The 27179-nt window shown below is 42.6% G+C and overlaps 1 protein-coding gene across 2 annotated transcripts in view; it reads right to left on the reverse strand.

Annotated features, from left to right (window-relative positions):
- Positions 1–27179, reverse strand: part of ANKS6 (ankyrin repeat and sterile alpha motif domain containing 6) — a 49566-nt gene that overhangs the window by 12311 nt on the left and 10076 nt on the right. For both annotated transcript variants that reach the window (XM_084850622.1, XM_084850621.1), the window contains exons 2-13: positions 25792–26288; positions 18463–18507; positions 17220–17424; positions 15412–15518; positions 15137–15285; positions 14328–14532; positions 13088–13137; positions 11827–12030; positions 8974–9136; positions 5518–5687; positions 1767–1956; positions 340–407 (exon numbers count right to left, since the gene is read on the reverse strand). In XM_084850622.1, coding sequence (XP_084706748.1) covers positions 340–407; positions 1767–1956; positions 5518–5687; positions 8974–9136; positions 11827–12030; positions 13088–13137; positions 14328–14532; positions 15137–15285; positions 15412–15518; positions 17220–17424; positions 18463–18507; positions 25792–26288 — 2053 coding nt within the window. The remainder of the gene's footprint in view (positions 1–339; positions 408–1766; positions 1957–5517; positions 5688–8973; positions 9137–11826; positions 12031–13087; positions 13138–14327; positions 14533–15136; positions 15286–15411; positions 15519–17219; positions 17425–18462; positions 18508–25791; positions 26289–27179) is intronic.

The raw sequence follows: 27179 nt of genomic DNA on the forward strand, positions 1-27179 counted from the left end.
ACAATTAAAAACAGCTATGAAAATAGAAAGCCAGCAGGCGCGTAGGGGCTATGCAGTTTATTGCACCGAGTCTCACATGCCTGCTGGTCAGAAATTGTGGGTGTGTGCTCAGTGCACAAAAAGGAGATATTGCTAATAACATTAAGACTAATAACAATAAAAAATCTTTAAATACACCAAAAGCAGGAAATCAGCTAAGAGGCAGTTGAACCATTGGATGAGTACTAAAGGAGGATAAGTACATTGCAGAGAAGTTGAATGAATTGAAGACCTCTGACTTCACTGCAGAGGATTTAGGAGAGATACAAAATGAAAGAAAGTGTTTATACAAAACTTTACCTCCTGCTCCTCAAAAATAGGCTGATACTTCTCAAGTGAAAGTTTTTTAAGGATGCCTGTGAGTTCATCTTTAAATAAAAAAGGAAACTATGTTAAATGTTTTGATATATGAATGGTTGAGAATCTTACATAATTTTATTGACAAGAGCATTTTGACTCCCACAAAGACAAAAGAACATAGCAAGTATCCTCCTTTAGCTGTCAAACTTACCCTGGAAAAGTCCAACCATGCATGTACAAAACCAACAGTGCAATGCAGAGTAAAATGGATCTTGTGCTTGTCTTTTATCTTATATGCACATGAATATAGTATTTAAAGACAAAAAGCTGCTCTGACAGGTGTTTTTAGGGTATCCCCATGGATTATTGGGGCCTCCAGTACAACACCTCTCAGCTCCTTGGAGTACACACACACACACACACACACACACACACACACACATTTGGGGGAGGCAGCAGGGTGCCATTGCTGAGGGTCAGTGAGAGAGGAGGTCTTCCTCCAAACCCACAACAGCATTGCCCCAATAGCTTCAGAACCACTAAAGGTCTTTCTGAGAGAGCAAGGATGGAAGAGCAGGAAATAATCATCCAGCAGTTGCTAAGTGGTTGTTGTCATGACCCCTAAACCTGGCCCCTTGCAACACCCTGAAGAAGATACAGATGAAAAAGAAATACAGGCTGCCTCACTCAGGTCCCTCAGGACCTCCTGCTGGGTCCTCCCAGCTTGAGGATGTGGCCCTTTCATCTTCTTCAGATTCAGAAGATGAGCATTCAATAATATCCCCATCCTCTCTCCACTGTAGAAGCCAGCACTTGCAGTATTGGAAAAGGGCCCTTTGACACGTCTGGGAGAGCCTCTATCTGGTTGCTTCCACTTCCCCTGGAACCCCAAGCCTCAGCAGAACAAAGTATTTGTCTTCCCTCAGTCACCTTTTTGCTGGATGGGCAAGTCCTGTCTAGGTGGTTCAGGGGCTTTAGTGTTTGCCTGAGTTAACCACTGGCAGTGTAGAGTACTGAGATGCAAAGAGACTGATCTCTAGTTGTCTCCTTCTGACAATCAAAGGATAGGGGATACTCTAATAGTCAGGGTGTTAGTATGTTATGGGTTACTTAAAGAATTTTGGTATGTTACAGTAACTAAGCTATAAGATTGGTAGAATCGTGTTTTGTAGTTGTGCTGGACTGTACCACTTCAGACTGTACATAGTGGTACTACATGTCTGAATGGAACCCAAACATTTTTTAATCTCCTGTAGATTAAACTAGCATGCCAGTGAGAAGGGCTCTGCCCTGGCATGCTAGTTTCTATATGCAGAGTTTTCTATATGGCAAAATATCCAAAAGCACAATCCACATTCTGAAGTAGTGCAGGCCAGCAAGAGATGCATCATGTGAACCTGCTGACTGTGTAGCCTAGGACTACTTACCTTCATCAGTCAGAGTTCCACTGCTGGAACCACCACTACTTCTCCCTTGTCTGTGAGAGGAGGAGAGAGAGGACTCTGCACTTTGGACCTTGGGGGATAGGGATGGCGAAGGTGATGGTGTGAGAGTTGGGGATGTGCTCTTTGAAGTAGAAGAATTCTCAGATGGAGGCTTTTTGTTCACATCCAATTTCTGTTTTAGTTAACAACAAATACAGAAATGTTCCTGTTATTAAAGCCATATGATCATACCATATGATTGTTCTTTTTTCTTAATTAAATGCTTAAATGAAGTAGAGAACTCGAGCACATCTTTATCCTGGATATTTTTATCTCCTTATATAAGTAGTCTTGATGGTAATTAAAATGTTCTTACTGATGAAAATATATTTGGAAATTGGCTGTACTGAAAGAGTATTGTGGTGATTCACAGAGCTAGATATGAAGACATCTGGTTACAACCTTTGAAAGAATGTGTGCTACGTGTGCTCAAAAATAAAGGTTGTGTTCCACAACAAACACATTTGCTGAAGGACAGGGATCTGACCTCTTCCTCCAGCTAGCACCCAAGCTTCCTTTATGGAAGGAAGCACCCATATCAATTATTCTTAAGAGCGCAAGGAGTTTGCTGACTGAGTCCAGTGAATCCAAAGAATTTACAAATAGGAAACACACCATTTCTCACATTGAGAGTTTTGGACTCCCCCCAGACTATACCAGCAGATCTGCTATCTCAAACAAAGCATACCTGAGATGTGCAATTTCAGAGAACTGTGCAACTATTTCTGAGCATTTTATTTATATATATAATTTATGTACAGTATTTGTATACTGCTCCACATCCAAAGACCTTGGAGCAGTGAACAGCAGACAAGGTAAAGAATAAAAATGCCATGTTAAAAATATTATTATTATTATTATTATTATTATTATAAGAAACAGTACTGATAAAACCACATTTAATAAACCATGGCTGGTTACTCAAGGAAGGCTTCCTGAAATAACAAATGTTTTCAGGAGGTGCCAAAAGCAACACAACGTTGGCGCCTGCCTGACCTCCAAAGGCAAGGAATTCCATAGGAAGGGGCTACCACACTGAAGGCTCTTTTCCTGGTGGACTGCAATTGGGCCATGGGTCCATGTGGAATCACCAGGAACATACCCTCTGATGACCTCAATATATATATTGCAATATATACTGCAATCTGTTTTTACATTATATTAGAAAGTGCATTACGATACAGTGTAGAGCAGAGGTGGACAACTTGTGGCCCTCCAGATGTTTGGGTCTACAGCTAGGGCTGATGGGCATTGTGGCCATTCAGATATTTTGTTCTACAAGTTGAACACCCATGGTCTAGGTGATGCATTTATTTTACTTAGATATTCCAAAATGTATACCCTGCTTTTCCCCTTTAGTCAAAGATGCCCAAAGCAGCTAGCAACAAACAGAAAATGATGTGCATCATTTCACATTCCAAGGAACTGTTAATATTTTCTATGACTGTGGGGAAACTGGGATATGCCACTGAAATGAGGACCACTGTCACTTCAAATCCAATGCTTCTGGCAGCCATTATTTCACAGTGTTTCTGTAGTTATTGAAAAGTCTCCATACATCTTCAAAAGATTGAAGGTTATGTTTGACTTCTTCCAGGAATAAATGATACATCAGTTTATTTTCCACTATGCCCCAAAGCTTGAGCTATCCTTTGTGCTTCAGAGCAGAGTTACTCTTTCAGTGATTTGAAAATATGGTTTTTCCTGTTGTTACTAATTTACAAACTAATTAAGGGCGCAATCCTATGGCCGCTAGACAGCGGCTAGACGGCCATAGGATTTTTCAATGTATGGGAACTGACCTTGGAGCCAGCACTCCGAGCTTGGTTCCCAGAAAACCACCTCCACACCCCGAGCCCCACCACCTTGTAAGAGCAACATGGAGCAGGGGAAAAGGGTGAATTCCTGTGGGGGTGAGGAGGGGAGGGTGGAAGCGTCCAGCCTCCCCCACACCGTTCTGACTCACCCTGGCTAGACAGCTGAAATCGGCCATCTAGCCACTAATGCAGGGTGGCCAGAGTGCAAAGATCCCCTCCGCGCTCCACCCACTCTGCATTGGATAGTCAGTTGGTCACCCTCAAGTTCGGAGGCAGCTGACTATCCCCACTGGATTGTGCCCTAAGTCAGCTTGCCAGAAGGAGGAGCTATAGTACACTAAACTAGTTGGCTTCTACTCCTGAGTACCACTACTGTAGCTGACCAAAACACCGTACAGCAGACACAATAAACCCACTATTTGTCACAGCCAGGCAGAGCCCTGACTGAATAAGCAATCTATGAGGATGGATCTAGACGTTACACTTGGGGGAGAATCCAACACTGCCCTTGTGTGTGCAGCCTGCCCTGCCAATTCCAGTCCGCAAGTGGCCCCTGCCACCTGTGGAATGGTGATTTAGCACTTCCAGAGGCAAGCTGAAATGAGTGGAAATGCTTGTTCTAGAAGGGGGCAGGTCAACAGAGCTCACATAAGGGAGCTCCTCTGACCTGCCCTTCCAGAAACAAGTGTTTCCGCTCATTTGGGGGCTTGCCTCTGGAAGCGCTAAATTGTTGTTCCGCAAGCAGCATCGGCCACTTTCAGACCAGAATTGGCAGGGCTGGCCGTGCATAGACCAGAATCAGCTACCAGCTCCACTAGCAGATGGGCAGCACTGGATTTTGCCCTTGACATCAGGCTGCCACTGAGAAGGCGTCAAGATCCCACGTCAAGATCTCCTCTTCCTCTATTAACATTTAAGCAATCCTGCCTATGTTATGACATCATCATATCATGTATTTCCTTGCCTCCACACCATATCATTGGCTGCCATTCTTGCTGGTGGAGAAACAACATGGGTAAATGTGCCTAAATGTTATATCAAGTGGTGTGGAGTGTAATGTCTGGTTCTAATGTGAGATGGTCCAAAGTAAGAATTATCCTTCACCTTGCAGCATAACCCCTCAGAGCCTACTGCAGCTCTTTAGCCTGAACGATTTGTCTCCCTAGTGCAGAAATGGGGAACATGTGGGCCTCCAGATGTTGTTCAACTACAGTTCCCATCATCCCTCACTATTGACTATACTGACTACAGCTGATGGGAGTTGCAGCCCAACAACACCAGAGTGCCACATGTTCCCCTCTCCTGCCATAGTGAGGACATGAACCTTTTCCCCTGCTCGGCAAAAAGTTGTCAAAGGGGCCATTTTGATAAGTAAGCCCCATGCTGCTTTGCCCCACTCCATCTTCTGCTGTAGCTTGCATCTTCTTGTAGCTACTCTGAGTTAAAAAAGAAGTCAGAGGAAACAGTCACATAACTGGGCATCACTCACAATTTGATTCTTAGTGACTAGATAACTTTCAGCCCCAACAAAGGCATTAGTTGTGTTTATGAACCGAGGTTTTGATCCAGCATATAGACATGTCTAGATCCCGCTAGACTTTTAGTGGGCATTGTATGTGCTGGATTGCATCCTTGGTTGGTATCCTGATGTTACTACTGGCATAACTAGTTTGCATAGAATGCTAAACCTCCAACATTCTACTTTGCTATAATTTTTTTAAGGAAGTTCTTTAAAACAGGCGTTAGTTTTATGGCTACAGATCCTGGATTAAGAATATACTTCTATGTGGTGTAACTGAGAAGTCTACAAACGAGGCATGCTTCACTACTTCCTTTGTCAGCTTCCAGCTAACAAGAATAATAAGAAACTCAAAAACCTTTAGAATGTGTCCATTGCCAATGATTTGTGCATTTTCCACATCAGGAGGAGAGGGTGAAGGAGCCGAGACTACTGGTATTTGCTGTTGGCTTACTTTCTGTTCGGGTATACCAGCAGCTTTTTTCCTTTGAGCGGCAATTTGAGACAAAACACTATCGGCACTGCCACCTAAAAATCAATAATACATAAAGATACAAAAGTCAAACATGTAACACTTTTATTCTTCCAAATTAAAAAATAACTGACCCACATTTCAACATTTTCAAGTAACATTAAAACCTGCAGTTTACAAATAAAGTGACATTTTGTTTTTTATTTGAGAGAGATGTGTTTTTATAAAATGTAATTCTGAGAAGCTAATAGGAAGGGAAATAAAACATGAGTTCTGTTGTGTGTATGTGCATGTGAGAGGGAGGGGAGTATCTGTAATTGTAAGTTTATGCATGGCATGCCTTTATTACCAGTCTGGTACTGGCTGAGCAGCATTTGCAGGATCAAGTATAAGGTGGATTCAGATCCAGGGCAGGAACAGCAGGGTTCGCTGGTAAGAGTCACACAAAGAAATAACAGTGGAAACAAATTAAGGGCAAGAAGTGGGCTTCAAGAAAAAATAAGCTACCAGGACCAAAAGAAAGGTCTAAAACAGGAGTGGGTAACCTGTAGCCCTCCAGAAGTTTTTGGATTACAACTCCTACCATCCCTGACCATTGGTCACGCTGGCTGGGCTAATGGGAGTTGGAGTCCAACCTGTGGTATAAAAAGAGGAGGGCATGTTAGGTTTATGCAGGCAAAGGCTGGTGTGATGCATAGCTAAGTTGGTCCACGTACAACAGTTAACCTCTTTCTGCTCCCTTTCATAGGGGCTGCTGGAAAGGTGGGGCCTCATTCTAGCTCATCAGTGTTAAGGACAGAGGCCTGACATAGTCATTGAATGGACTAAAGCTTAACTTTGTAAGCATTATGATATAATTCATTAACCAATATTAAATCGGATATTGAAATGACAATGCAGCCTTGTATTGAACAACTCTCCTTGTAGTAGTCATAGGGGACTAGGAATTCCATGCAGGCAGGTAAGTGAGCTAGCAGAAGAGGTAACGTCTCTTCCTGCATGACAGCACAGAAATGCACCAAGGCAGTGAAAAAAGGACAGATTGCTCTGACCCTCTCCCATCAGCCCACTTGGTTGAATTTTTTGTTCTATTAGCTTAAGAAGCTAGTAGCCTGTGTTTCCATGTGGGCTGTGGAGGATGAGCTTCCCCATCTCTGTGGCTGCAGGAAATGCAGGTTATTAGCCTCTTAACAGGATAGTAATTTTTTTTGGCAGGCTAGTAACTTTTATAGGCCTGCTGACATAAATGTGCATTTCATAAAATACCATAAATAATTAATTCACTTTTTTTGTAATAATTGTCTTACAAAACCATCCTAGGTTTTTGTTTTAAAGGGGCATCAGCACTTAAAATGAGCAACTACTATGGTTTTCACTATTCCCATCTGGCTAGCTCCTAAAACTGCCTGACAGCTTTTGTTGCTTAAAATTAATGAGAACATATTTACGTTGTCACATTTGTGTCATTCTGTGTATGGGATTGGAAAGGATACTGATGTGCAGAGTTTAGACACTTGGCATTACAAGAGAGACCTGCAACAAAATGTTCCAAAGTACTGTCACCTCCTAGTGGGTGTACTCCTTTTTGGGGTGCCAGCCAGCAAGCCAGTCATGCCTTCCTCCAGCAAGCCATTCCACTGTCCCCACCCCAGTGTTCCATTTTTCTTTTCCAAATGACAGTCAACAATCCATGGCTTCTGAGCAAGTTCAGTCCTCTTTGGGCTATTCTTACGGTGTGTAAGGGTCTTTTAAAAAGTTTTTTTTAATACTTCTGCAAACCTCAGGGTTTCCCTGAGCATGCTCCCATTCCTCAGTGACCTTGTTTTGGCTACAATCCTGCTGGCACTCACCACTACCCGAGATTGCTATTCGGAGTGATGGAATCTGAACTTTTATTTAATACTATTCGAGAAAAGAGATGATGTATTACTGTGAGTACTGTGAGTACTGTGAGTACGAGAACGCTGGAGACACCCTACAGCTGAAGAAAGGGTATGGAAGTATTATACTTTTAATCTCAGATTACCATGATCAAGTGAAGTGAATAACTGCATCGAACATGTGTGGTGGTATATTTTCATCACTACTAACTGATTTGTACTATACAGAGCCCACTGACTTCGTTTCACTTTCTGGTGGTCTTACACAATTTCTGGCCACCTTTAGGCCTTGAAGACATGGTCTTCAGTTAGGGTTCCCAGATTGTAATTTGGCAAGGATGCAGCTACAAATTCTCTTGTTCTTCCCTTTGCTCAGTCCAAATGTCATCAAGCACTCCCTCTTCCTCCTGACCAAACAGGACTTTTACACTGACCCACAGCAGATCAGGGTGGGTATAGGCAAAAGGAATTGGTGCAGAGCAAGAAGTGTAATGTTGCTGCAGGGTGGTGACCTGTCAAGCTTTACAACCTATAGGCTGTGGTCATACATCTTGACAACCCAGGTTTTTTTTTTAAACCCTGGGTTGTCGTAAATGAATGGGTACAAGTCAGCATCCTTGCTCCCACTGTTGGGGGGAGAGGCCTCCCCAGGTTCCAATCCTGGGTTGCCTCTCTCTCAACAACCTAGAATTCTGGGTTCAGATGCCACAATGAACAACCCACAGACAGAGTGTTCCTGGGTTGTTTAGCTGCAACAGGAGCAACAGAGCTGCCAGGAGCTAGCATACTCTCTCCCAACAACTCAGGGTTTAAAAAACCCCTCTGGGCTGTCACGACATGCAACTGTGGCCATAATGTTCCCTTGCCACCTGATTTCTTCTACCTACTTCTATTAACATGAAATTCTTTCCTCAGCAATGATCTCTGAGACCTTTCAGCTTCCCTTAGTTCCCATGTCCTTCCTGATCAGGACTAGGTTTCCCAACTTTTTGTCCTGGAAGGACTTTGTACCTTTAAGCAAGTACAAAGCCATCAAGGAAATCTTTCCCTGCCACTGTCTGCAGGCTGGGAAAAGCTTAACAAGCAGAATTTGAGCAGGTGAAGTGCTGGGAAAAGCTTTACTTCCTGGCTTTCTGCTTGTTTTGCAGTTCTTAAAGACATAAGAACCCTGCCAGAAATCCTAGCCACCTAGACACTGATGGGTCTGTTTCTGGGAACCTTTAAATAAACAAGGTAAGAATGCAGGCTCAGCCCCAGTCTTCAAACCTGTTAAAACAACTTGTAAGTAAAAGGAATACTGGCCCAAATAAGGGAAGCCAAATATGTTACCTATATTTGCAGAATGTAGACTCCATGTCTTAAAGCCAACTTATTAATTTTACCTCTAATGTAGACTTTGCTTGAATAGCTGAGTCAGTTCAAATATTATTCTTGATCATATTTAGATTGCATATATAAGCACCTGATTTATTATGCATTTCTCCACCATGCCTGTTAACTCCCATGCTGTTGGATCCACCAGAAGAGTGGGGTGAATGGTTGAAGTTGATTGAGTTGGAGGGGGTGGGAGGTCTTCTTGCAAAGGCTGACAGTTTAATGGGCCTAGTACCTCTACTTAAGGATGCCTGGAAAAAGAAATAGAAATACAGGTTTAACTAAACCTTTTGACCAATAATTGCAAAATGGGGCCATCAACTCTAATTCACTTCAATGTACATTCAGGCCAGTAGGTGTTTATAGAACAAGAGGAGTGAAGTGCACAGAAACAAGGCTCAAAGGCAATTCATGTAACTTTTAAATGCATTACCTCATTGTAGGGAACACTCAAGAGCCAGAGTAGCATGGTGGTCAAGGCTCTGGACTTAGACCTTGGAGGTCTGGACCCAAATCACTAGTCAACCATGATATTCTCTGAGCAGCCTTTAATGATGGTCAACCCTCTTCAGCTCAAATCGTAATTGTATCACCAAATGGAATGTTGTCTGCAGATTCTTGACAAAAATATTGGTTTTTTTCCCCAAGAGTTCTAAACTAGCTTGCATTTTTGGTGTATCAGCATTCTTATGCTGTCCCTTGAGAATTGTAGTGAAAGGAGGTGACAGTGGCCACTGGCAGGGGGGCATAGGCAGTCGTTTCACTCACCCGTCAGGTGGTGGTTGCCACCCAAGAGGAAGTGCCTGTTGCCATGGCACAGCTTCTGCAGATTCCACCCAGTCAAGCAGACTCTGATCCCAGTAAGTATGTGTTTCCAGTAGGGCAGGGGACACTCTGGCAGGGATGAGGGGGGTTAATTTGAAGACTTGCTTAGCTCATTTGTTGTTCAAGAAGCACTTTATTTTCTGAATGGTTGGTGGTTTGTTTCCCAACAACCAGTCACATTTACATGATATAGTATTCCCTGACCATGGAGTGTATGTAAGGAGACCACAGAAGCCCCAAATAGGCATGCAAGCTCATAGTACTCAATTAAAATTATGAGCAGAAGACTGTTTTCAGGTGTTCTCCCTGAAATACATTCACATATTGCAAGTTAAGCAAATTTGCATAGATACTATTCAAGCTGACACCATCACCAGGCAGTAGCCTTGGGCAAGTAACTCTTAGGACTTCTTCACATGGAGCTGATATTGTGAGATCGATTGGTTACTCACGGAAGTTTGTGGGTCTTTTAAATGATGCCAGTAAACGTCCAGGACGCCTCCTGCAGTTTACGGTATTACCCCGCAACTGAAAATTGTGGATAAAGTCCAACTTTTCTCTAGGAAGCACTAGAGAAAAGCACTTTACGTTAGGGATGGACGGGCACCTCCCTGTCTGGGTTCTCTGGGCACCTGTCCAGTCCTTGCCCCCACTTGAGCTCCCTACCTGTAAATGTTATGCATGAAATCTTGTGTATATGGGCCATTCATAGCGCCATTTTATGTACAACTAGTTGTGTGTACATTCGCGATTGCCATTTTTTTTCCAAAATGGCGATTGCAGTGCTGAGGGTGGGTCCCGGAGTGCTGACCGCCTGGGGGGACTATGAGTGGGGGCAGGGGCTTGGTGGGCATGGCATAGGCAGGGGGCCCCACTGGATTCCCAGACTGAATCGGGCACCTGCACCATCCCTACTTTCCGTACTGGCACTAAAATCAGCAGCACCATCTAGGGGCTGTGAAATTAAACATATAACTCCCCAAGAATTTATCAAGAAAAACAAAGACAAGCAGCATGTGTCAGCCCATGTGAGGAGCCAATCATGATCTCCCGAAGAATCAGGAAGCAGAAGCCTTGATAATTTGCAGGATAAGCGGTCTGATGTGGTGAAGCTCTCAGCATGTGGCTTGCAGGGTTAAATTAGGATAATCCTGTGTGTGCTGGTCTGAGCTCCCTATAAGAAGGATGCAAATGTGATAAATAAATTACATATTTCTTGATGACTGTGCACAAGCTTCAGTTTCTCAAACTCTGCAGGCTGTGCGTGAGCTGAAAGTTTATATATTCTCCTTAGAAAATAGAGTGAATAAATGTCATCTCCTTACTTTGTGTCTCTTGTTTTCTGAGGTCAACATAAGACAATAACAGTACAATCCTGTACATGTCTACTCAGAGGCAAGCCCCACGGGATTCTATGGGACTTACTCCAAGGTGAGTAGGTGTAGGATTGCAGCCTAAATTTCTATACTACATTTAATTACTAAAAAGTATAACATTTTATTTATTTATTTATATATTTTTATTTATTGCATTTATATCCAGCCTTTTTTCTTCCAAATAATCCAAGGCGGCGTACGTAATCCTCCTCCTCTCTATTTTATCTTCACAACAACAACCCTAAGAGATAGGATGGACTGAGAGTCTGTGACTGGTCCAAAGTCACCCAGTGAGCTCCATAGCCGAGTGAGTGGGGACTAGAACCCGGGTCTCCCAAGTCCCAGTCTAGCACTTGAACCATTACACCATACTGGCTCTCTTGTTGTAAAAGATCTCACATGTCCTGCAAAACTTCAAAAGGACCTTTGATTTAAAGGAGAATGAAACAATGGGTGGACTTCCACTCACACAATGGGACTTTGCTTTGCTCTCCTCCCTGCTGTAGCCCCCATGCAGAGTAGACGTGTGTGTGCGCGTGTGTGTGTGTGTGTGTGCGCGCGGGCGCGCGCGGGGGTGCATGTGGGGCTGCAGAAGGGAGGGGAAATCCATTCTACCAGTAATTTCCCATCTGCTGGCAGGCGGGCAGCACTGGATCCAACCCAATGTGTCTAAACAATCCAGAATCACATGTTATTAAAGATTAAATGAAATGATATTATTGTACTTCTCAGTCTCTTACTTTGTCAGAACTTCCATTGCCATTACTGTCGTAACTGGTAGCTCTGTGTGGATGGCCAAGCCTCGTTTGCTCTTTGCTGCTATCTTTGTTTGTTTGTGTCCTGTCAGAGTTCCACAGCTCAAAACTTGAAGGAGGCAAGAAAGGTGGAATAACAGCTTTCAGTTTGTCATTAGGCAGTCTTGTAAATGGAGCCCCACTTCTTAACTGACCAGGGAGGGAAAAGAAAAGATAAGCCTTAACAGAAGAGAGTTTTGACAGCAGCAACAAAGAAAACAAGGCAATTAATTACAAAAAAACCAATTATGTATATTGTCGCTTATGACAGAACAATCAGATAAAGGAGTTAAGACAAGCAAAAACACCCAACAACAGTTAATCAAACGTTTACAATCAATAAGTTTGAACTTAGAATATCTCTCTCAGAGATGGAAGTATTATTCTGTAACTTCTAACAGCTCACCTAGGCTTCCTACCCAGCTCCATAAACACAACCCCACAAAATATATCTATCCACCAGCTTAACTAATTCCAAGATCCTCCTGCTAACTCCCAGTGAACTCACTCATCCAACTTCCATTCATTCTGTTCTATAGAGGATCCAAATTGATCATGTGAATGATACTGTCTAAGCCAATGTTGACCAGTTTCTTCAGCCTTGGGAACTGGATTCTTTTAAATTCAAGCTGTAGAGGGACTGGAATCTCCTGCCCCCATCATGATGTCATTATCATCCCCCCTCCCTATCCAGCCTCCCAGGGTGAAAAACCTGGTCAGGACTCCTCTTATCAGAAGACCTCTAACGGAACCTCTCATTTCCCAATAGGAAACCAGTTTGAAAGTGGCATTTGACTCTCTACCAAGCTGCTTTTGGTCTAGTCGGTGCTGATCCAAGGTCCTCCCTTTCCTCAGCTTATTCAGCTTCAAGCCAGTTTTACAGGTGGACAGATGCTCCCTTAAATTGCACCCTGCCTGAGGAGGGGCCTTTACTGCAGCCAGCTATGCCACTAGTTTCCAATCCAAACTATCTGGACTATGTAGCTGCTTCTTTCACTTATTACTGGGGGAAATACTACATCATATATGATTATTCAACAAATATTGCAACTGCTTTTTCCTGTTGAGTCAAACACTACACAATATATTTGATAAAAAGCTCTGATTAATAAGAAAACTCAATTTCCTTTTGGATCAAATATTTCTTGGGCAAATGTTGCTGGACAATCTGCCAGACATTTGGGGGAGTAATGATACTGTGACTTACCACTGTTGTCAATAATTCATCATCCTTTCCTGCCTTAGTGCTGCCAATCCCTTAAGATAAAGCAACAACACACACATTAATAGTGCTGTTTTAAACATACCAAATAATCCATGCAAAGTTTAGCCTATATTGTATGCTGCTGAATATAATGGCTCAGATAATGGCTCAGATTTGTCCACAGTGTAACTCTCTTGCTTTTTGAAAAAGAGTCTGTTCCATTATTCCTCTGTATTTTTGTAGATAGTTGATATTTAACAGTTTTAAAAATATGTCTCCATTATCAAAAGTATCCCTTCGCATCAGACAAACCCTCTACAACCACAATAAAAGGTGCCTTCCTTCACTCTCTATTGCTTTTTAAAAATTCATATTTACTGAAATTTTATCCTGCTCTTACTTGGGATTTGCAGTAGTCTTTCATCCAAGGGACTAATCAGATCCATACTTGCTACAGTGTCAGGTACTTCCAGACCATTCATGGATTGTTCAATCTCCAATGTTTAACTTAAAAAATTCATGTAAATTGGACATTTTTTCTAAGCCTAATTGCCACCAGGCACATGGAAATTTTTAGGGGGTGGCAGCAAAAGGGGAAGGGAGAGCTACCACCCCACCTCCAATTACTGCAATTAGACTTAGCAGTAATGTCCCATGGGGGGTGGGTGCTGCAGGCTGGATCCAAAGTTTCTATGGGCCACATCTGGCCTATGAGCTAGCAGTTTCCTACTTCTGACATAGTGGGAAACCATGGATTCACCTTCTGATTGAGGAGGGAAATTGAGTTTATTATCCAATATACACATTCAATTCTCCCTGTCCAATCTCACCTTTTAAACATGTTTTCACATAAAGGTAATCAACACATGATACCACTTTTAAAAGATTCCAACATTTTCCCATAGTTTTGGACAGCTTCACATCTGTTTGAATAGATGACTGGATATATACAGGGCCAGCCCTACCATGAGGCAGAGTGAGGCAGCAGATTTAGAAGGGCAGCAAATTGTTAGCTATTCAGTTTGTTAATATTGCATTTTTACTACTAGAGATGAGGAAAGGTGCTTATGGGATTTTCGGCCTCATGTGGCCAAATAACATGCCTGGGTTTGCATCCTATTCATCTTGACTTGGATGGGTGAGGGGTGCCATTTGCTGCTTCACCTCAGGCAGCAAAATCTCTTGGGGCAGCCCTGAGTATATAGTCAGATACACAGACATAAGTATATTTAACAGTTTTTACCATTGGACTTGCTCTTTGTTGCCCAAGCTGTAGTGGCATCATGATTTACAGAGTTATCACTTTGTAATGGGGCTTTCATTGTACATTCAAATGGTGATGTTGACTCTTCTAGAAAAGGCACAGATGGATTTATGGAAAATCCATGATTGAAAGTTTGGGTCAACTTCAGCTTGCGAAATCTATTGGACATCCTGCTCCACCATGACTAGAAAAGAAAAAGTAACCATGTTTGATTTTTTTCTTAGACAATTATGCACAACAATAAATAATTAGCAAAAATACTCAAAATTAAGTGATGCTAATTTGAAAAATAATCCTCTCAAAAGCTCTGGACACATTCACATTCTTTTGTAAATCTAACACCAGATCTAATTGTTCAGTTCCTTCCTTGGGCCACTGCTCATGTGGAGGGAAAGACTTCACCTGGGAGCCAGGTGTGATCAACCACCACAATGGTACGACAACAGAACATTGTTTATGGAATGCTGCCAACAGTCATAAGTCCAAGAAGAGTTTCATCTATGCCTGAACACCAAGTTGCTCCTACCGAGAAGCCTTGCCAGAGCCTGGAACTTTATAGGACCAGGTGGAGCTGCATTGGTCTGCTGTACTTCCTGGTGTTTGCTGAGCTGCAATACTGCTCTTATGCCACCCACGGTAGTGGTGCTGCAGTGTAGCAGAATAGGCCAACAACGTCCTCCTCTGGCAAGCTTCCATAATGGACAAAGATAAGGCAGCTATGGCTTGCTGCTAGATTCCCCTGCTCAAGACAAAGCCTTATTGAGACAGCACATATGAAATCTACATACCTTCAGTCCTCCCTTGTCATCAGGCAACATTGGGATATCTACAGATTGCTTATTTCTGGTAGAGGGCACAGTTGCTTTGTTGTTCTGCTTACTCTTTTCTTTGTCTACTTGCATGCAGGCTGATGCTAGCAACCGCACAAGTTCTGCATCTGAAAAGGTCACACAGAATGTGCTCGGAAAGAGTTTTCTACCCCAAATGTATCACTAAAGATAAAACTCTCATCTTATGAGAAACACTACACACAAGAGGGAGAGAGAGGGAGAGAGAGAAATACCTGGGTCACTCAGTAGCATTATCAGGTCAAAGGCTGTGTATCCATTTTTAGCACGCAGGTTGACATCAGCTCCTTGATTTAATAAATACTTAACAACTTCTTTATTTCTTTAAAGAAAACACAATGTAAATCACACAGATATATTAAAGACAGATTAGTTTAGAAGAGGGTACTGGAAAGAAATTAACTTTGCTAGGGAAAGTGGAAGGCAAAAGGAAGAGGGGCCGACCAAGGGCAAGATGGATGGATGATATTCTGGAGGTGATGGACTCGACCCTGGGGGAGCTGGGGGTGGTGACGGCTGACAGGAAGCTCTGGCGTGGGCTGGTCCATGAAGTCACGAAGAGTCGGAAGCGACTGAACGAATAAACAACAACAAGTCCTGCCCCCTAATTCCTCCTAAGCTTTTGCTTAGTTATGTTCTATAAACAACAACTATTTCTTGTGCTAAAGGTCCTTGCAGGGCCTAAATGATCGATCTGCTTAGTAATTGATCTAATCCTGCTTGGCCAGCTCAGAGTTATCATTAGCATTCTTAGGGCTTGTTTAACACAATCGGTATCCAGATATTGCTGTTTCAGGATTGTTATCCTAAGTCTGTTTTCTTGAGATAGCACAACCCTAATCTATTTGATCATTATTATTATTATTTAATTCAGTGTATGAGTTGCCCCAAAGCTCTCAAGGTGACATACATAATAAAAACAAACACAATCAAACCAATAATGAAAGCAATAACAAAAATAATTTAAAAGAATGCATAAAGAGCAGCAACAATAACAATCTATGCAAATAGAACATTCAGAGTTCTCCAGCCATAGCTCTTGCTATCTAATCCAATATCATCCATTGTGAATTGTGAATTCTACCCACCAGAGGTAACAGACTTGCTGTTTACATGATGACTTATCCCAGGATGAAAGAGAGAGAGAGAGAGAGAGAGAGAATTCCTTCTGATCTGGACAGACTAGCCAACACTCCGTAATCTCACTCTCATTCATCCCTTTAATATGTAAACAAATCAAAAGTTGTAGTGAGTTCAGGGGCTGTTACCATAAAATAACTGATCCAATAAAGACAGCTTTATTCTATTTAAACAGGGTATTCCATTTAAAACATGGTTTTAGACAATACGTCTTTAACTTGGCTGAAACAGAACTTTGTAAATATTGTGACCATCATTCCCATCCACTAAATCTAGTCTAACAACAACAACAACTTCGCACAACTTTGGTCTATTTTGGACAACCTCTAAGAGTGATACAACCTCATAGCAGGCAACTTTGGTTACCTTATGGTTTTTCCACTTTCATGCTGGACACCGATGCATTGGATGTAACATTTGTATGCGTGCTGTTAATTCCAACACAATAGACTTGGACTTCTCATTCATTTCCTGTATTTTACGTGGGTTTATGACCTTACAGTTTGGGCCTACATGCTTTGGAGTTTACAGTGCAGGTCCTATGTAAATGGTATGTCCAATATATGACCACCAAAGCATCCTGGTGGTACGTGGGGCAGGCAAACACCCCCAGTTGTCTCATCCTTACCATTTGTTTGACCGGTCTTGCTCACATCCAGGGGCTTTAACATCAATAACAATGATATACCCAAACATCTCCATGTACAGGGAAAAAAAATACAGATTGCAAAGGTATCCACAGCTCCTTGCCAGAATATACATACATGGAAAAGTGCTGGGGATGGAGGGAACCTTGAACTTTCATCCAAAGAGATCTTTGTTGAGGTCATCAGAAAGAAAGAAAAACCTTCTTACCTCAAACCAGGAAAATAAAGATATTTACCCATGATACGTGGCCTGCATTAGTGCTGTCCAGCCATGGACATTATCTTGCTTGTCAATATCCACATTTCTTGAAACAAGTAGCTGTACAAGGCACAATTGTCCAGTTACAGCTGCAATCATCAGTGGGGAAGCACCGTCATCATTAATAACATTGGCTTGCGCTGGGTCTTCATCAGTAATCTCTTTAACCAGCTGGAAGTTCCCTATGAGAAAGTAACACTGAGTGACAAATAAAGCGTCTGGGCAGTACAAAGAAAGAGTATTTCTAGGTCTATTGCTAAACTGCTTATAAGAATTATTTGAACAATGCAAAAAAGCATGTAAGCCAAATGTACTATAATAAGACAGAAAGTTTGGTTTTGCAAGCGTTCATCAAGGGTATTTAGTTCTATAATTATTTTAGACAAACAATTTTAAATTCATTGTCTGTTGTTGTTAATCTTTACTGGGGGGGGGGGAGGAGAGGATTCCCTCCATGTTCCAGCTGCCCTACAGTTTGCCTTAGATGCTCAATTTCAGGCATCTAAGCATGGCTTCAGGGAGGGGGTGGGAATGGGGCTGGAGACCACATAGGAAGTTGTCTAAAACAGCTTCCGCCGTCTCTTCCCCTCCCCACCCCCGGGAATGCCCCCTTTTTGCCCTGTCTGTGTTCCATGTTACAAGCATGGACAGGCTGCGATCCTGTCCACCCTGGCTATGAGCGGGAGGGGGCAGGGAGCACAGTTTCCAGGCTATGAGCTTGTAGCACTGTGTATGAGCTCGGAGCTGGGAAATAAAAAAAATCTTATCTCCCCCAGTTGCTGTCTAGGGGACGTAGCATTGCTCTCTTACCGTTTATACAAAAAAGGAACTGTGAAAGAGCCAACACTATGTTTTGGCAAGGCCTACTATGACTGCTGCCAGTATGAATTACTCTGAAACTAAGGTCCTCTTACAGTAATTGGCTAACCTGTTCAGATCTTACAGGCAGGCAGAGTAGACCTATGAAAGAGGACTGGAAGTTACAGGAAGCTAAAAATGTGGGAGGCAAGAGCCAAAAAAATTAGGGGGTGGGGGATGGACTACATGAAGATTTGGGAAAGTCTACATGATTGAGGGAAAGGGAGACAACTGAAGTTCAGATAATGAATTAAAATAGTCAGCCAAATCTTTGGTTGCAGACCACTAGTATACCTCTGGAAGCCTGCAGTAACCATGCCCTAGAATGCATCAGTGGTGTTTAGAATGTTTTAAGGGCTTACCCATTTTCAAAGCATGGAAGATATCAGGTTGTCTCTTCTGTTTATCTGGTGGGGTTGGGGGTGAAGAAAAACATATAGTTTATAGCACAGCTGTAACATGTGCTGCAACAAAAGGCAATGCAGATATTTTAAATAACCCATCTTACTTCAAAGTTTGCATTTGGAATTCTAAGTTACTGAAGGCAAAAAGCAAGGAAAAGGCTTGGATAGTGGCCTATGATAGTGGACTGCTGAGGTACCTTTGCCCTCACCCCACTCTGCCCTGCCCCTCTCCTGGCTTCCTAGGACTGGGATTGTGCCTCCATGAAATGGCTGTAGAGTTTTTTCTTTGACCAGAAGGGGCACTGGGGTACCATCTCCCAGAATGTACAATGAAAAAGAGTAAGACCCAGAAGAAAAACTAGATCAATAATGTGCTGCTATCAAGTCATTGAACTTATCTCTGCAGCCATGCACAATAGGACATGGCCCATCCCTCACATGCAGCGACCAGATGAAAGTGTGTACCTGTATACCAGACCCCAGGCCAGACCATGTGGTGCATCGCAAGTGAAAGGGCAACCTCAAGCCATTATCAGGTGCCTTATGGGCCAGGCAGTCTTGGAGGGAGGAGCCAGCCAGATTGGCACACCCTGACCACCTTGGATCCAGCTACTGTAGGACCCAGGAGGCCTGAGAATCCTGCTTCAGTCAGTTCCTTCCTCCTAGAATCTTGGTCCCAACCCCAGTAAGTCCTAGCAGAGGCTGCAGGGGGTACTCTGGGCTCGCCTCCCATCACTGCAGCCTTGCTTAAGGCTAGACCCCATGTGCAATCTCACCAGGAGCAGAATGTGGTACTGGGCTAACTGGCTCTCACAGGTCTGGGCCAGATGCCCTGCTGAAAGGCACAGAGAGACACTGTGCATATATTTGGGACATGCATTTCCCAATGCATAGCAAACCTTACCAGAAACCAGCAGCCCATGTAGAAATTTAGTCCTATATTCCTGAGAGCCATCTTTTGTACTAATGAAGCCAATAAGACATCAGCCTTGCTGGATCAGGGAAAGGGCAGGAGAAAAGGAGAGGAAGTACCAATATGGAAGGCAGAAATTCTGATTGTAGAGATGAAAATAATAAAAGAGTTTGAGCTGAAAGAGAAAAAGAAATAGAAGGCTTTAAAAAATCAGCCATCAGTACCCTTGCCAAGGGAAAAAGATCGATGGCACTGCCTAGATGCCAGGATGTGATGATCTACACCAGGGGTAGGCAGCCTGGTGTCCTTCAGATATTTTGAATGACAGCTCCCACAACCCTTTACCCTTGGCCATGCTGGCTGGTTCTGATGGGAGTTGTAGTTATAAACATCAGGATGCCTACCTGTGATCTACACAATCTAGGCTGGTGCCATTTCCCCCCACTCTGACAGTGTGTGATCAAGATTCCACGGCCAAGAACAGATTCGGCTGCCTTACAACAAGGTAAACTATTGGTCCATCTAGCTCAGTATTGTTTATCTGTACTGACTTCACAACGGTTCTCCAGAGTTTTAGATAGGGGTCTTTTCCAGCTCTACTCAGAGATGCCAGGGATTGAACCTGGGACTTTCTGCATTGAAAGGATGTGTTTTACCACTGCAGTACAGCCTTTCCCTTAGAACAGGGTTTGGATCCAATTGTACCTCATCTACTGCTTATGTACATTCCTAGTGATGTGATCCCAGCACCGCTCTTGCCCTGACATAGCACTAATAAATTCTCTTTCCTCAATCTCTATGACAGTTTATTCAGCGAATTCCTAAATATCATTGCCATTGAATTAACTTAGTAAGAGAGAGTTCAAGGATTTTAAAAAAGAGGCAGATTGATAAAAATATAGAATAAGAACAAAAGGGAAATGGAATAAAAGCAAAAACATGAGGCTGAAAGTAACTGATTTAAATCCAGCAATTATGGTAGCTGGTTATAAGAGACTTGATGCCCAGATGTTCTAATCCAGCAATTCTTTGCAAGTGTGGGAGCTCTGAAGCTGACATGGTGCTCCCTTGTCTTGAAAAGCATCTTCATACACCCTTTAATGTGGGGAACCGTGTTGGAGATCCCCAAACAGAGCTGCCCCCTCCATTAAAGCCAGTGATTAAGCCCCTTCATAAAAGATCACTGTAGCTACCAAAATTGTGATTATTTCTACTTCAGGAAAAGTACTATCTAGTTGATTATACATCACGTACAAATATCTTAAGAGGGTGGGAATAATACTAGCAACAGTTATAGTTAGCAGACCCACTCAGCAGAATAAATTGGTATGTGCTGGCTCATTCTATTTGTGGAAGTCAGCAAGGCTGGCCCAAGACATTTTGCTGCTGGAGATGAAGGGACAATGAGCCTCCCCCTGCTGCCATTGCACATGCAGAAGACAGGCAAGTTAATCTTATTTCAACACTGGTGATGGGACAGTGTCCTCTACTGCACCTGAGAGCACCAGGCTAGCTTAGGGGCTCAGGGCACCTCCATGGGCATGGCATACAGAGTTCTGTCCTCCAACATCAGCTGCCTATGGTGGCTGCCTCACTCTGCCTAATGGTAGTGCTGGCCCTGGGTCTGATTTCTTTACTAGTCATTTATATTTATTAATAGAACCATGTAAACTTAATACCTTATTACAATATTATGATTTAACCCTATATAATACGCCCCCTTCTCTTTTTCTTCTTTTAATTTACTAACATGATTGTATTTTTGTTGATTTGAAATGCTTCTATCACATTTGCAGTAATATCTGCATTTGGGGAGATGTCAAGATTAAATATAGACATTTTGGGTGTCAGTGAACTGAAATGGACTGGAATGGGCCACTTCACATCAGATAACCACCAGATCTATTACTGTGGACAAGAGGACCACAGAAGAAATGGAGTAGCCTTCATAATTAATAATAAAGTGGCTAAAGCAGTGCTTGGATACAATCCAAAAAATGATAGAATGATCTCAATTCAAATTCAGGGTAAGCCATTTAACATCACAGTGATCCAAATATATGCCCCAACCACAGATGCTGAAGAAACAGATCAGTTCTATGAGGATCTGTAGCACCTACCTACGCCAAAAAGAGATGTTATTTTCATTACAGGAGACTGGAGTCAAACAACACCTGGAATTACAGGCAAGCATGGTCTGGGAGAACAAAATGAAGCGGGACATAGGCTGATAGAATTTTGTCAAGAAAGCTCACTGTGCATAACAAACACTCTCTTCCAACAACCTAAAAGACAACTTTATACATGGTCAACACCAAAATCAGATTGACTACATCTTTTGTAGCCAGAGGTGGTGGACATCTATACAGTCTGTAAAAACAACACCTGGAGCTGACTATAGTTCAGATCACGAACGTCTTATTGCACAATTTAGAATCAGACTAAAGAGAATAGGGAGGACCCACAGATAAGTTAGATATGAGCTCACTAATATTCCTACTGAATATGCAGTGGAAGTGAAGAATAGATTTAAGGGACTAGATTTAGTAGACAGGGTCCCAGAAGAACTATGGACAGAAGTTTGCAACATTGTTCAGGAGGCGGCAACAAAAAACGTCCCAAAGAAAAAGAAACCCAAGAAGGCAAGATGGCTGTCTGCTGAGACACTGGAAGCAGCCCAAGAAAGAAGGAAAGCAAAAGGCAACAGTGATAGGGGGAGATATGCCCAATTAAATGCAAAATTCCAGAGGTTAGCCAGAAGAGATAACGAATTATTTTTAAACAAGCAATGTGTGGAAGTGGAAGAAGATAATAGAATAGGAAAGCAAGAGACCTCTTCCAGAAAATTAGAAACATCAGAGGTAAATTCCAGGCAAAAATGGGTATCAAAAACAAAGATGGCAAGGACCTAACAGAAGCAGAAGAGATCAAGAAAAGGTGGCAAGAATATACGGAAGATCTGTAAAGGAAGGATAATAATACTGGGGATAGATTTATGGCCAGTAAGTTAGAGCCAGACATCCTGAAGAGTGAGGTTGAATGGGCCTTAAGAAGCATTGCTAATAACAAGGCAGGAGGAGACGACGGCATCCCAGCTGAACTGTTTAAAATCTTGCAAGATGATGCTGTCAAGGTGATGCATGCCATATGCCAGCAAATTTGGAAAACACAAGAATGGCCACCAGACTGGAAAAAATCAACTTATATCCCCATACCAAAAAAGGGAAGCACTAAAGAATGTTCAACCTATCGAACAGTGACACTTATTTCACATGCCAGTAAGGTACTGCTCAAGATCTTGCAAGGTAGACTCCAGCAATTCATGGAACGAGAATTGTCAGATGTACAAGCTGGGTTTAGAAAAGGCAGAGGAACTAGAGACCAAATTGCCAATATCCGCTGGATAATGGAGAAAGCCAGGGAGTTTCAGAAAAGCATCTATTTCTGTTTTATTGACTATTCTAAAGCCTTTGACTGTGTGGATCATAACAAACTGTGGCAAGTTCTTGGTGGTATGGGGATACCAAGTCATCTTGTCTGCCTCCTGAGGAATCTGTATAATGACCAAGCAGCAACGGTAAGAACAGACCACGGAACAACTGACTGGTTTAAGATTGGGAAAGGAATACGGCAGGGTTGTATACTCTCACCCTACCTATTCAAGCTGTACTCAGAAAACATCATGCGAGGTGCTGGGCTTGATGAAGCCAAGGCTGGAGTTAAAATTGCTGGAAGAAACATTAACCATCTCAGATATGCAGATGATACCACTTTGATGGCTGAAAGCGAGGAGGAACTGAGGAACCTTATGACGAAGGTGAAAGAAGAAAGTGCAAAAGCTGGGTTGCAGTTAAACCTCAAATAAACCAAGATTATGGCAACCAGCTTGATTGATAACTAGCAAATAAAGGGAGAAAACGTGGAGGTAGTGACAGACTTTGTCTTTCTAGGCGCAATGATTACTGCAGATGCTGACTGCAGCCAGGAAATCAGAAGACGTTTTCTTCTTGGGAGGAGAGCAATGACAAATCTTAATAAAATAGTGAAGAGCAGAGACATCACACTGACAACAAAGGTCCGCATAGTTCAAGCAATGGTATTCCCCATAGTAACCTATGGCTGCAAGAGCTGGACCACAAGGAAGGCTGAGTGAAGGAAGATAGATGCTTTTGAACTGTGGTGTTGGAGGAAAATTCTGAGAGTGCCTTGGACTGCAAGAAGATCAAACCAGTCCATACTCCAAGAAATAAAGCCAGACTGCTCACTTGAGGGAATTATATTAAAGGCAAAACTGAAGTACTTTGGCCACATAATGAGAAGACAGGATACCCTGGAGAAGATGCTGATGCTAGGGAAAGTGGAAGGCAAAAGGAAGAGGGGCTGACCAAGGGCGAGAGGGATGGATGATCTTCTGGAGGTGATGGACTCGACCTTGGGGGAGCTGGGGGTGGTGACGGCCGACAGGAAGCTCTGGCGTGGGCTGGTCTATGAAGTCACGAAGAGTCGGAAGTGAATGAACGAATAAACAACAACTGCATTTTCCTTGAAAAAAAACTAACAAAACTAAAAATCACAAGGTGTGTGTGGGGAAATAATAGTTTGTCTAAATGTGTCTATTGGATGGCTGAGATAAACAAAACTTTGTTCCAGATCTATACATAGATTTTTCTATTGTTGTAATTATTTCTTGGATGGTACAACAATGGGAGTGGGAATACCTCAGAAAGGTTTTATTATTTTGTTATTTTTAAATTATACAGTAATGTACCACCACCACTACTTTGCATGGCAACATCTTGGTTTAATTAGCCTAATGCTACGATCCTATGCACACTTACTTGGGAATAAGCCCCACTGAACAAACTTATTTTTGAGTGAATATGCATAGGCTGAAGGTGAGAGAACCTTGTACACCATTCTGAGCTCTTTTGAAAACTTAGAGCACGATCTGCATGTTAGACAGAGAAAAGGTGCAATCCTATGCATGTTTAGACAGCATTCCCCAGCCCTTGCTGGCTGGGGAATGCTGGGAGTTGTAGGCCTTTTCTCTGTCTAAATATGCATAGGATTGTGCCCCTATTGGTTTATTAAAGAAGAGCAAGATAAATGCATAGTACTAAAATAATGTAAATAAATGTAGCATTTTATAGTGCTGTAAGGGATTTGTTATAGTGATTATAGTGAAGTTCTGGCTAGGACTTTCTCACATTCCTCTGAACCACTGCCTCTCTCAAGTCCTGGCTGAACATTCAGATGTCCAAATGAGGCAGGGCAGGATGAAGGGCTTAGGAAAGGGAGAGGGGATAAGGAGATGCATGAGTCCAGGAAAACAGAAGTCAAGGGAGTAAGAATGCAACAGGCCAAGAGAAGCAAAGGGGCTTAGGAAATGGGAGCTAGGCCTTGAGAGAGGCAGTGCTTCAGAAGAATGTAGGACAGGCAAGAAAGCCGGAGGGAGAAGTCTGATAAGAGGAGGAAAATGGGCAGATAGGAGCTGTACACATAGCCAGAAGCTGCAGAGGTGGGGAATTGCTTAGTTTTGTTAACAGTTTTGTTAAATTAACTATAATTTAAACAGTTTTGTTAAATTAACTATAATATTGTTTTAATCAATGTTTATTGTAATTAACCAGGTTAATTACTCTCCTGACGCAACAAAACTATTTTATTTACTTTTAAATAATTTTTATTATTTAAAATAATATTTTAAATAATACTTACTTATTATTTAAATTATTAATATTTAAATAATTATAATTATTTAATAATTATTAATTAAAATTAAAATTAATAATTATTAAATTATTAATATTTTAAATAATACATACTTATTTTTGGGTATGTCAACTATTGAGTATGTTAAAAGACTCACATATGTCATTTGGAAAAAAATTATTGACAACAAGAAGTTTGTTTGTTTTCTTTTAGGAATAACATATTCTGCAATGCATAGTTACAGGGTGCACTAGAAAGTCCTGCCAAGGTAGGTCCAAAGTTTCCTTGATCTTGGGGCAAAGCACCAATGGTGGCCTCCAGCATTACCCTTCCAATAGCCTGCCTGCACCTTGCCTTACAATGAGTCCTTCCCTATATAACCCAGCAGGTTCTCTGTCCCCAGAGCTGAATGTTCCTCTCCCCTGCCACTTTGAGTGGGCCTGGACCTGTGGAACAAGGCCCAGCTCACCCGCTCTTTACTGTCAGCCATCAGTACTGCAAAGAAAATCATACTTCTTTTTTTCGTATTTATTTATTACATTTTTATACTGCCCAATAGCCAAGGCTCTCTCGGCTATTTGTAAACAGGGATTTCCAAAGTAAAGAAAATAACTACTTGGATATCTGTAACTCAAGACAAAAAGAAGGGAAGTAGCTCCTACCTGCCTGGGGTCTAACTGTTGTTAAAGGCGCCAGGTAATCCTTCATATCTTCATGTTTGAAGTCAACAGCTAGTTCATATGGTGTTTTATGCAGCACATTCAGATGATCGGGACTGGCTCCTTTGTTCATAAGCTGTTGGGCCAAACTCACTCGTCCACTAACAGCCGCCAGCATCAGGGGAGTCCAGCCCATAGTCTTCATGGTATAATTACAATCAGCTCCCCAGTCCAGCAGAAGATGGACCACTGCCTCATGCCCATGCTGGACAGCCGCCATGAGGGGGGTAATAGCCGGCAATTCCTCTTTATTGTTGCCCAAGCTAGTACTCAAGTGGTCATAATTGTCTACGTAAGCTCCAGATTCCAGCAACAACTTAACCACACTGATATGGCCTCCCCGAGAGGCCACAGTAAGTACGCTGGCTCCCAATTTATTCTGCGCATTAAGGTCAGCACCATTTTCCAGCAAGATGCGAGCCACAGTTAGATGTCCAAATCTTTGATTGGGAAAAATTAGAGGAAAAAAGTTATGACACCCAATAAAATGAAACCCCATTCTTTATCTTTAAGAAGCTCAGTCTTTCCATAACTACGTAGAAAACCAGTGTACCATAGTAGTTAGGGAATGAGTTGTGAGCAATTCAAGTCTCAGCCTGTCTGAGTGAGGCAAACCACTGTCCCTCAGTTTCAGCCCCACCACACACTTAGGGTGCAATCCTATCGGGATAGTTGGCTGCCTCTGAGCTCGGAGACGGCCGACTAACCAGTGCAGAGCGGGCGGAATACGGAGGGGATCCTCTCCTCTGCACTCCAGCTGCCCTGCATTTGCAGCTAGACAACCGATTTCGGCTGTCTAGCTGGAGACATTGGAGTGGGGGGGGGGTTGGACAGTGCATAGGAAGCATCGTAATGACACTTCTGTGGTCTCCTCCCCTCCTCGCCCTCGGGAACACCACTTTTTCGCCTGCTCTGCACTGCAGTTACGAGTTCCCCAGAGATGGGGAAGAACCGTGCTGCCTACGAGGCGGTGCAGGAGGAGGCAGGGAGTGAGGTTTCTGAGGACCAAGCTTGGTTCCCAGAAACCAAAAAATCCTGTGGCCATCTAGACATTCTCTAGCAGCCATAGGATTGCTCTCTCCAAAAATTAATTTTTTGGTTTTCAACATTTGTTCTTGAACATCTAGATGGAGGGTTATGTATAGCTCAGAGCTTGCATAGAGCCCTGTGAGTTAGTTAGTCCTAATAAAAGTCCATGATTTTGTAATATGGGAATAATAAGAACAGGCCTGCCTTGCATGGTTGTTTTAAGGAATCCTTAGGTGCAAACTAAATATGATGGCAGCAGCCCCATGTCTTTATTTGCCCCAAAGTGTGTATTGGGAAGAGTC

This window comes from Heloderma suspectum, chromosome 4 (assembly GCF_057233095.1).
Source record: "Heloderma suspectum isolate Gila_16-S chromosome 4, 16-S_ref, whole genome shotgun sequence".
Taxonomy (NCBI): Eukaryota; Metazoa; Chordata; class Lepidosauria; order Squamata; family Helodermatidae; genus Heloderma; species Heloderma suspectum.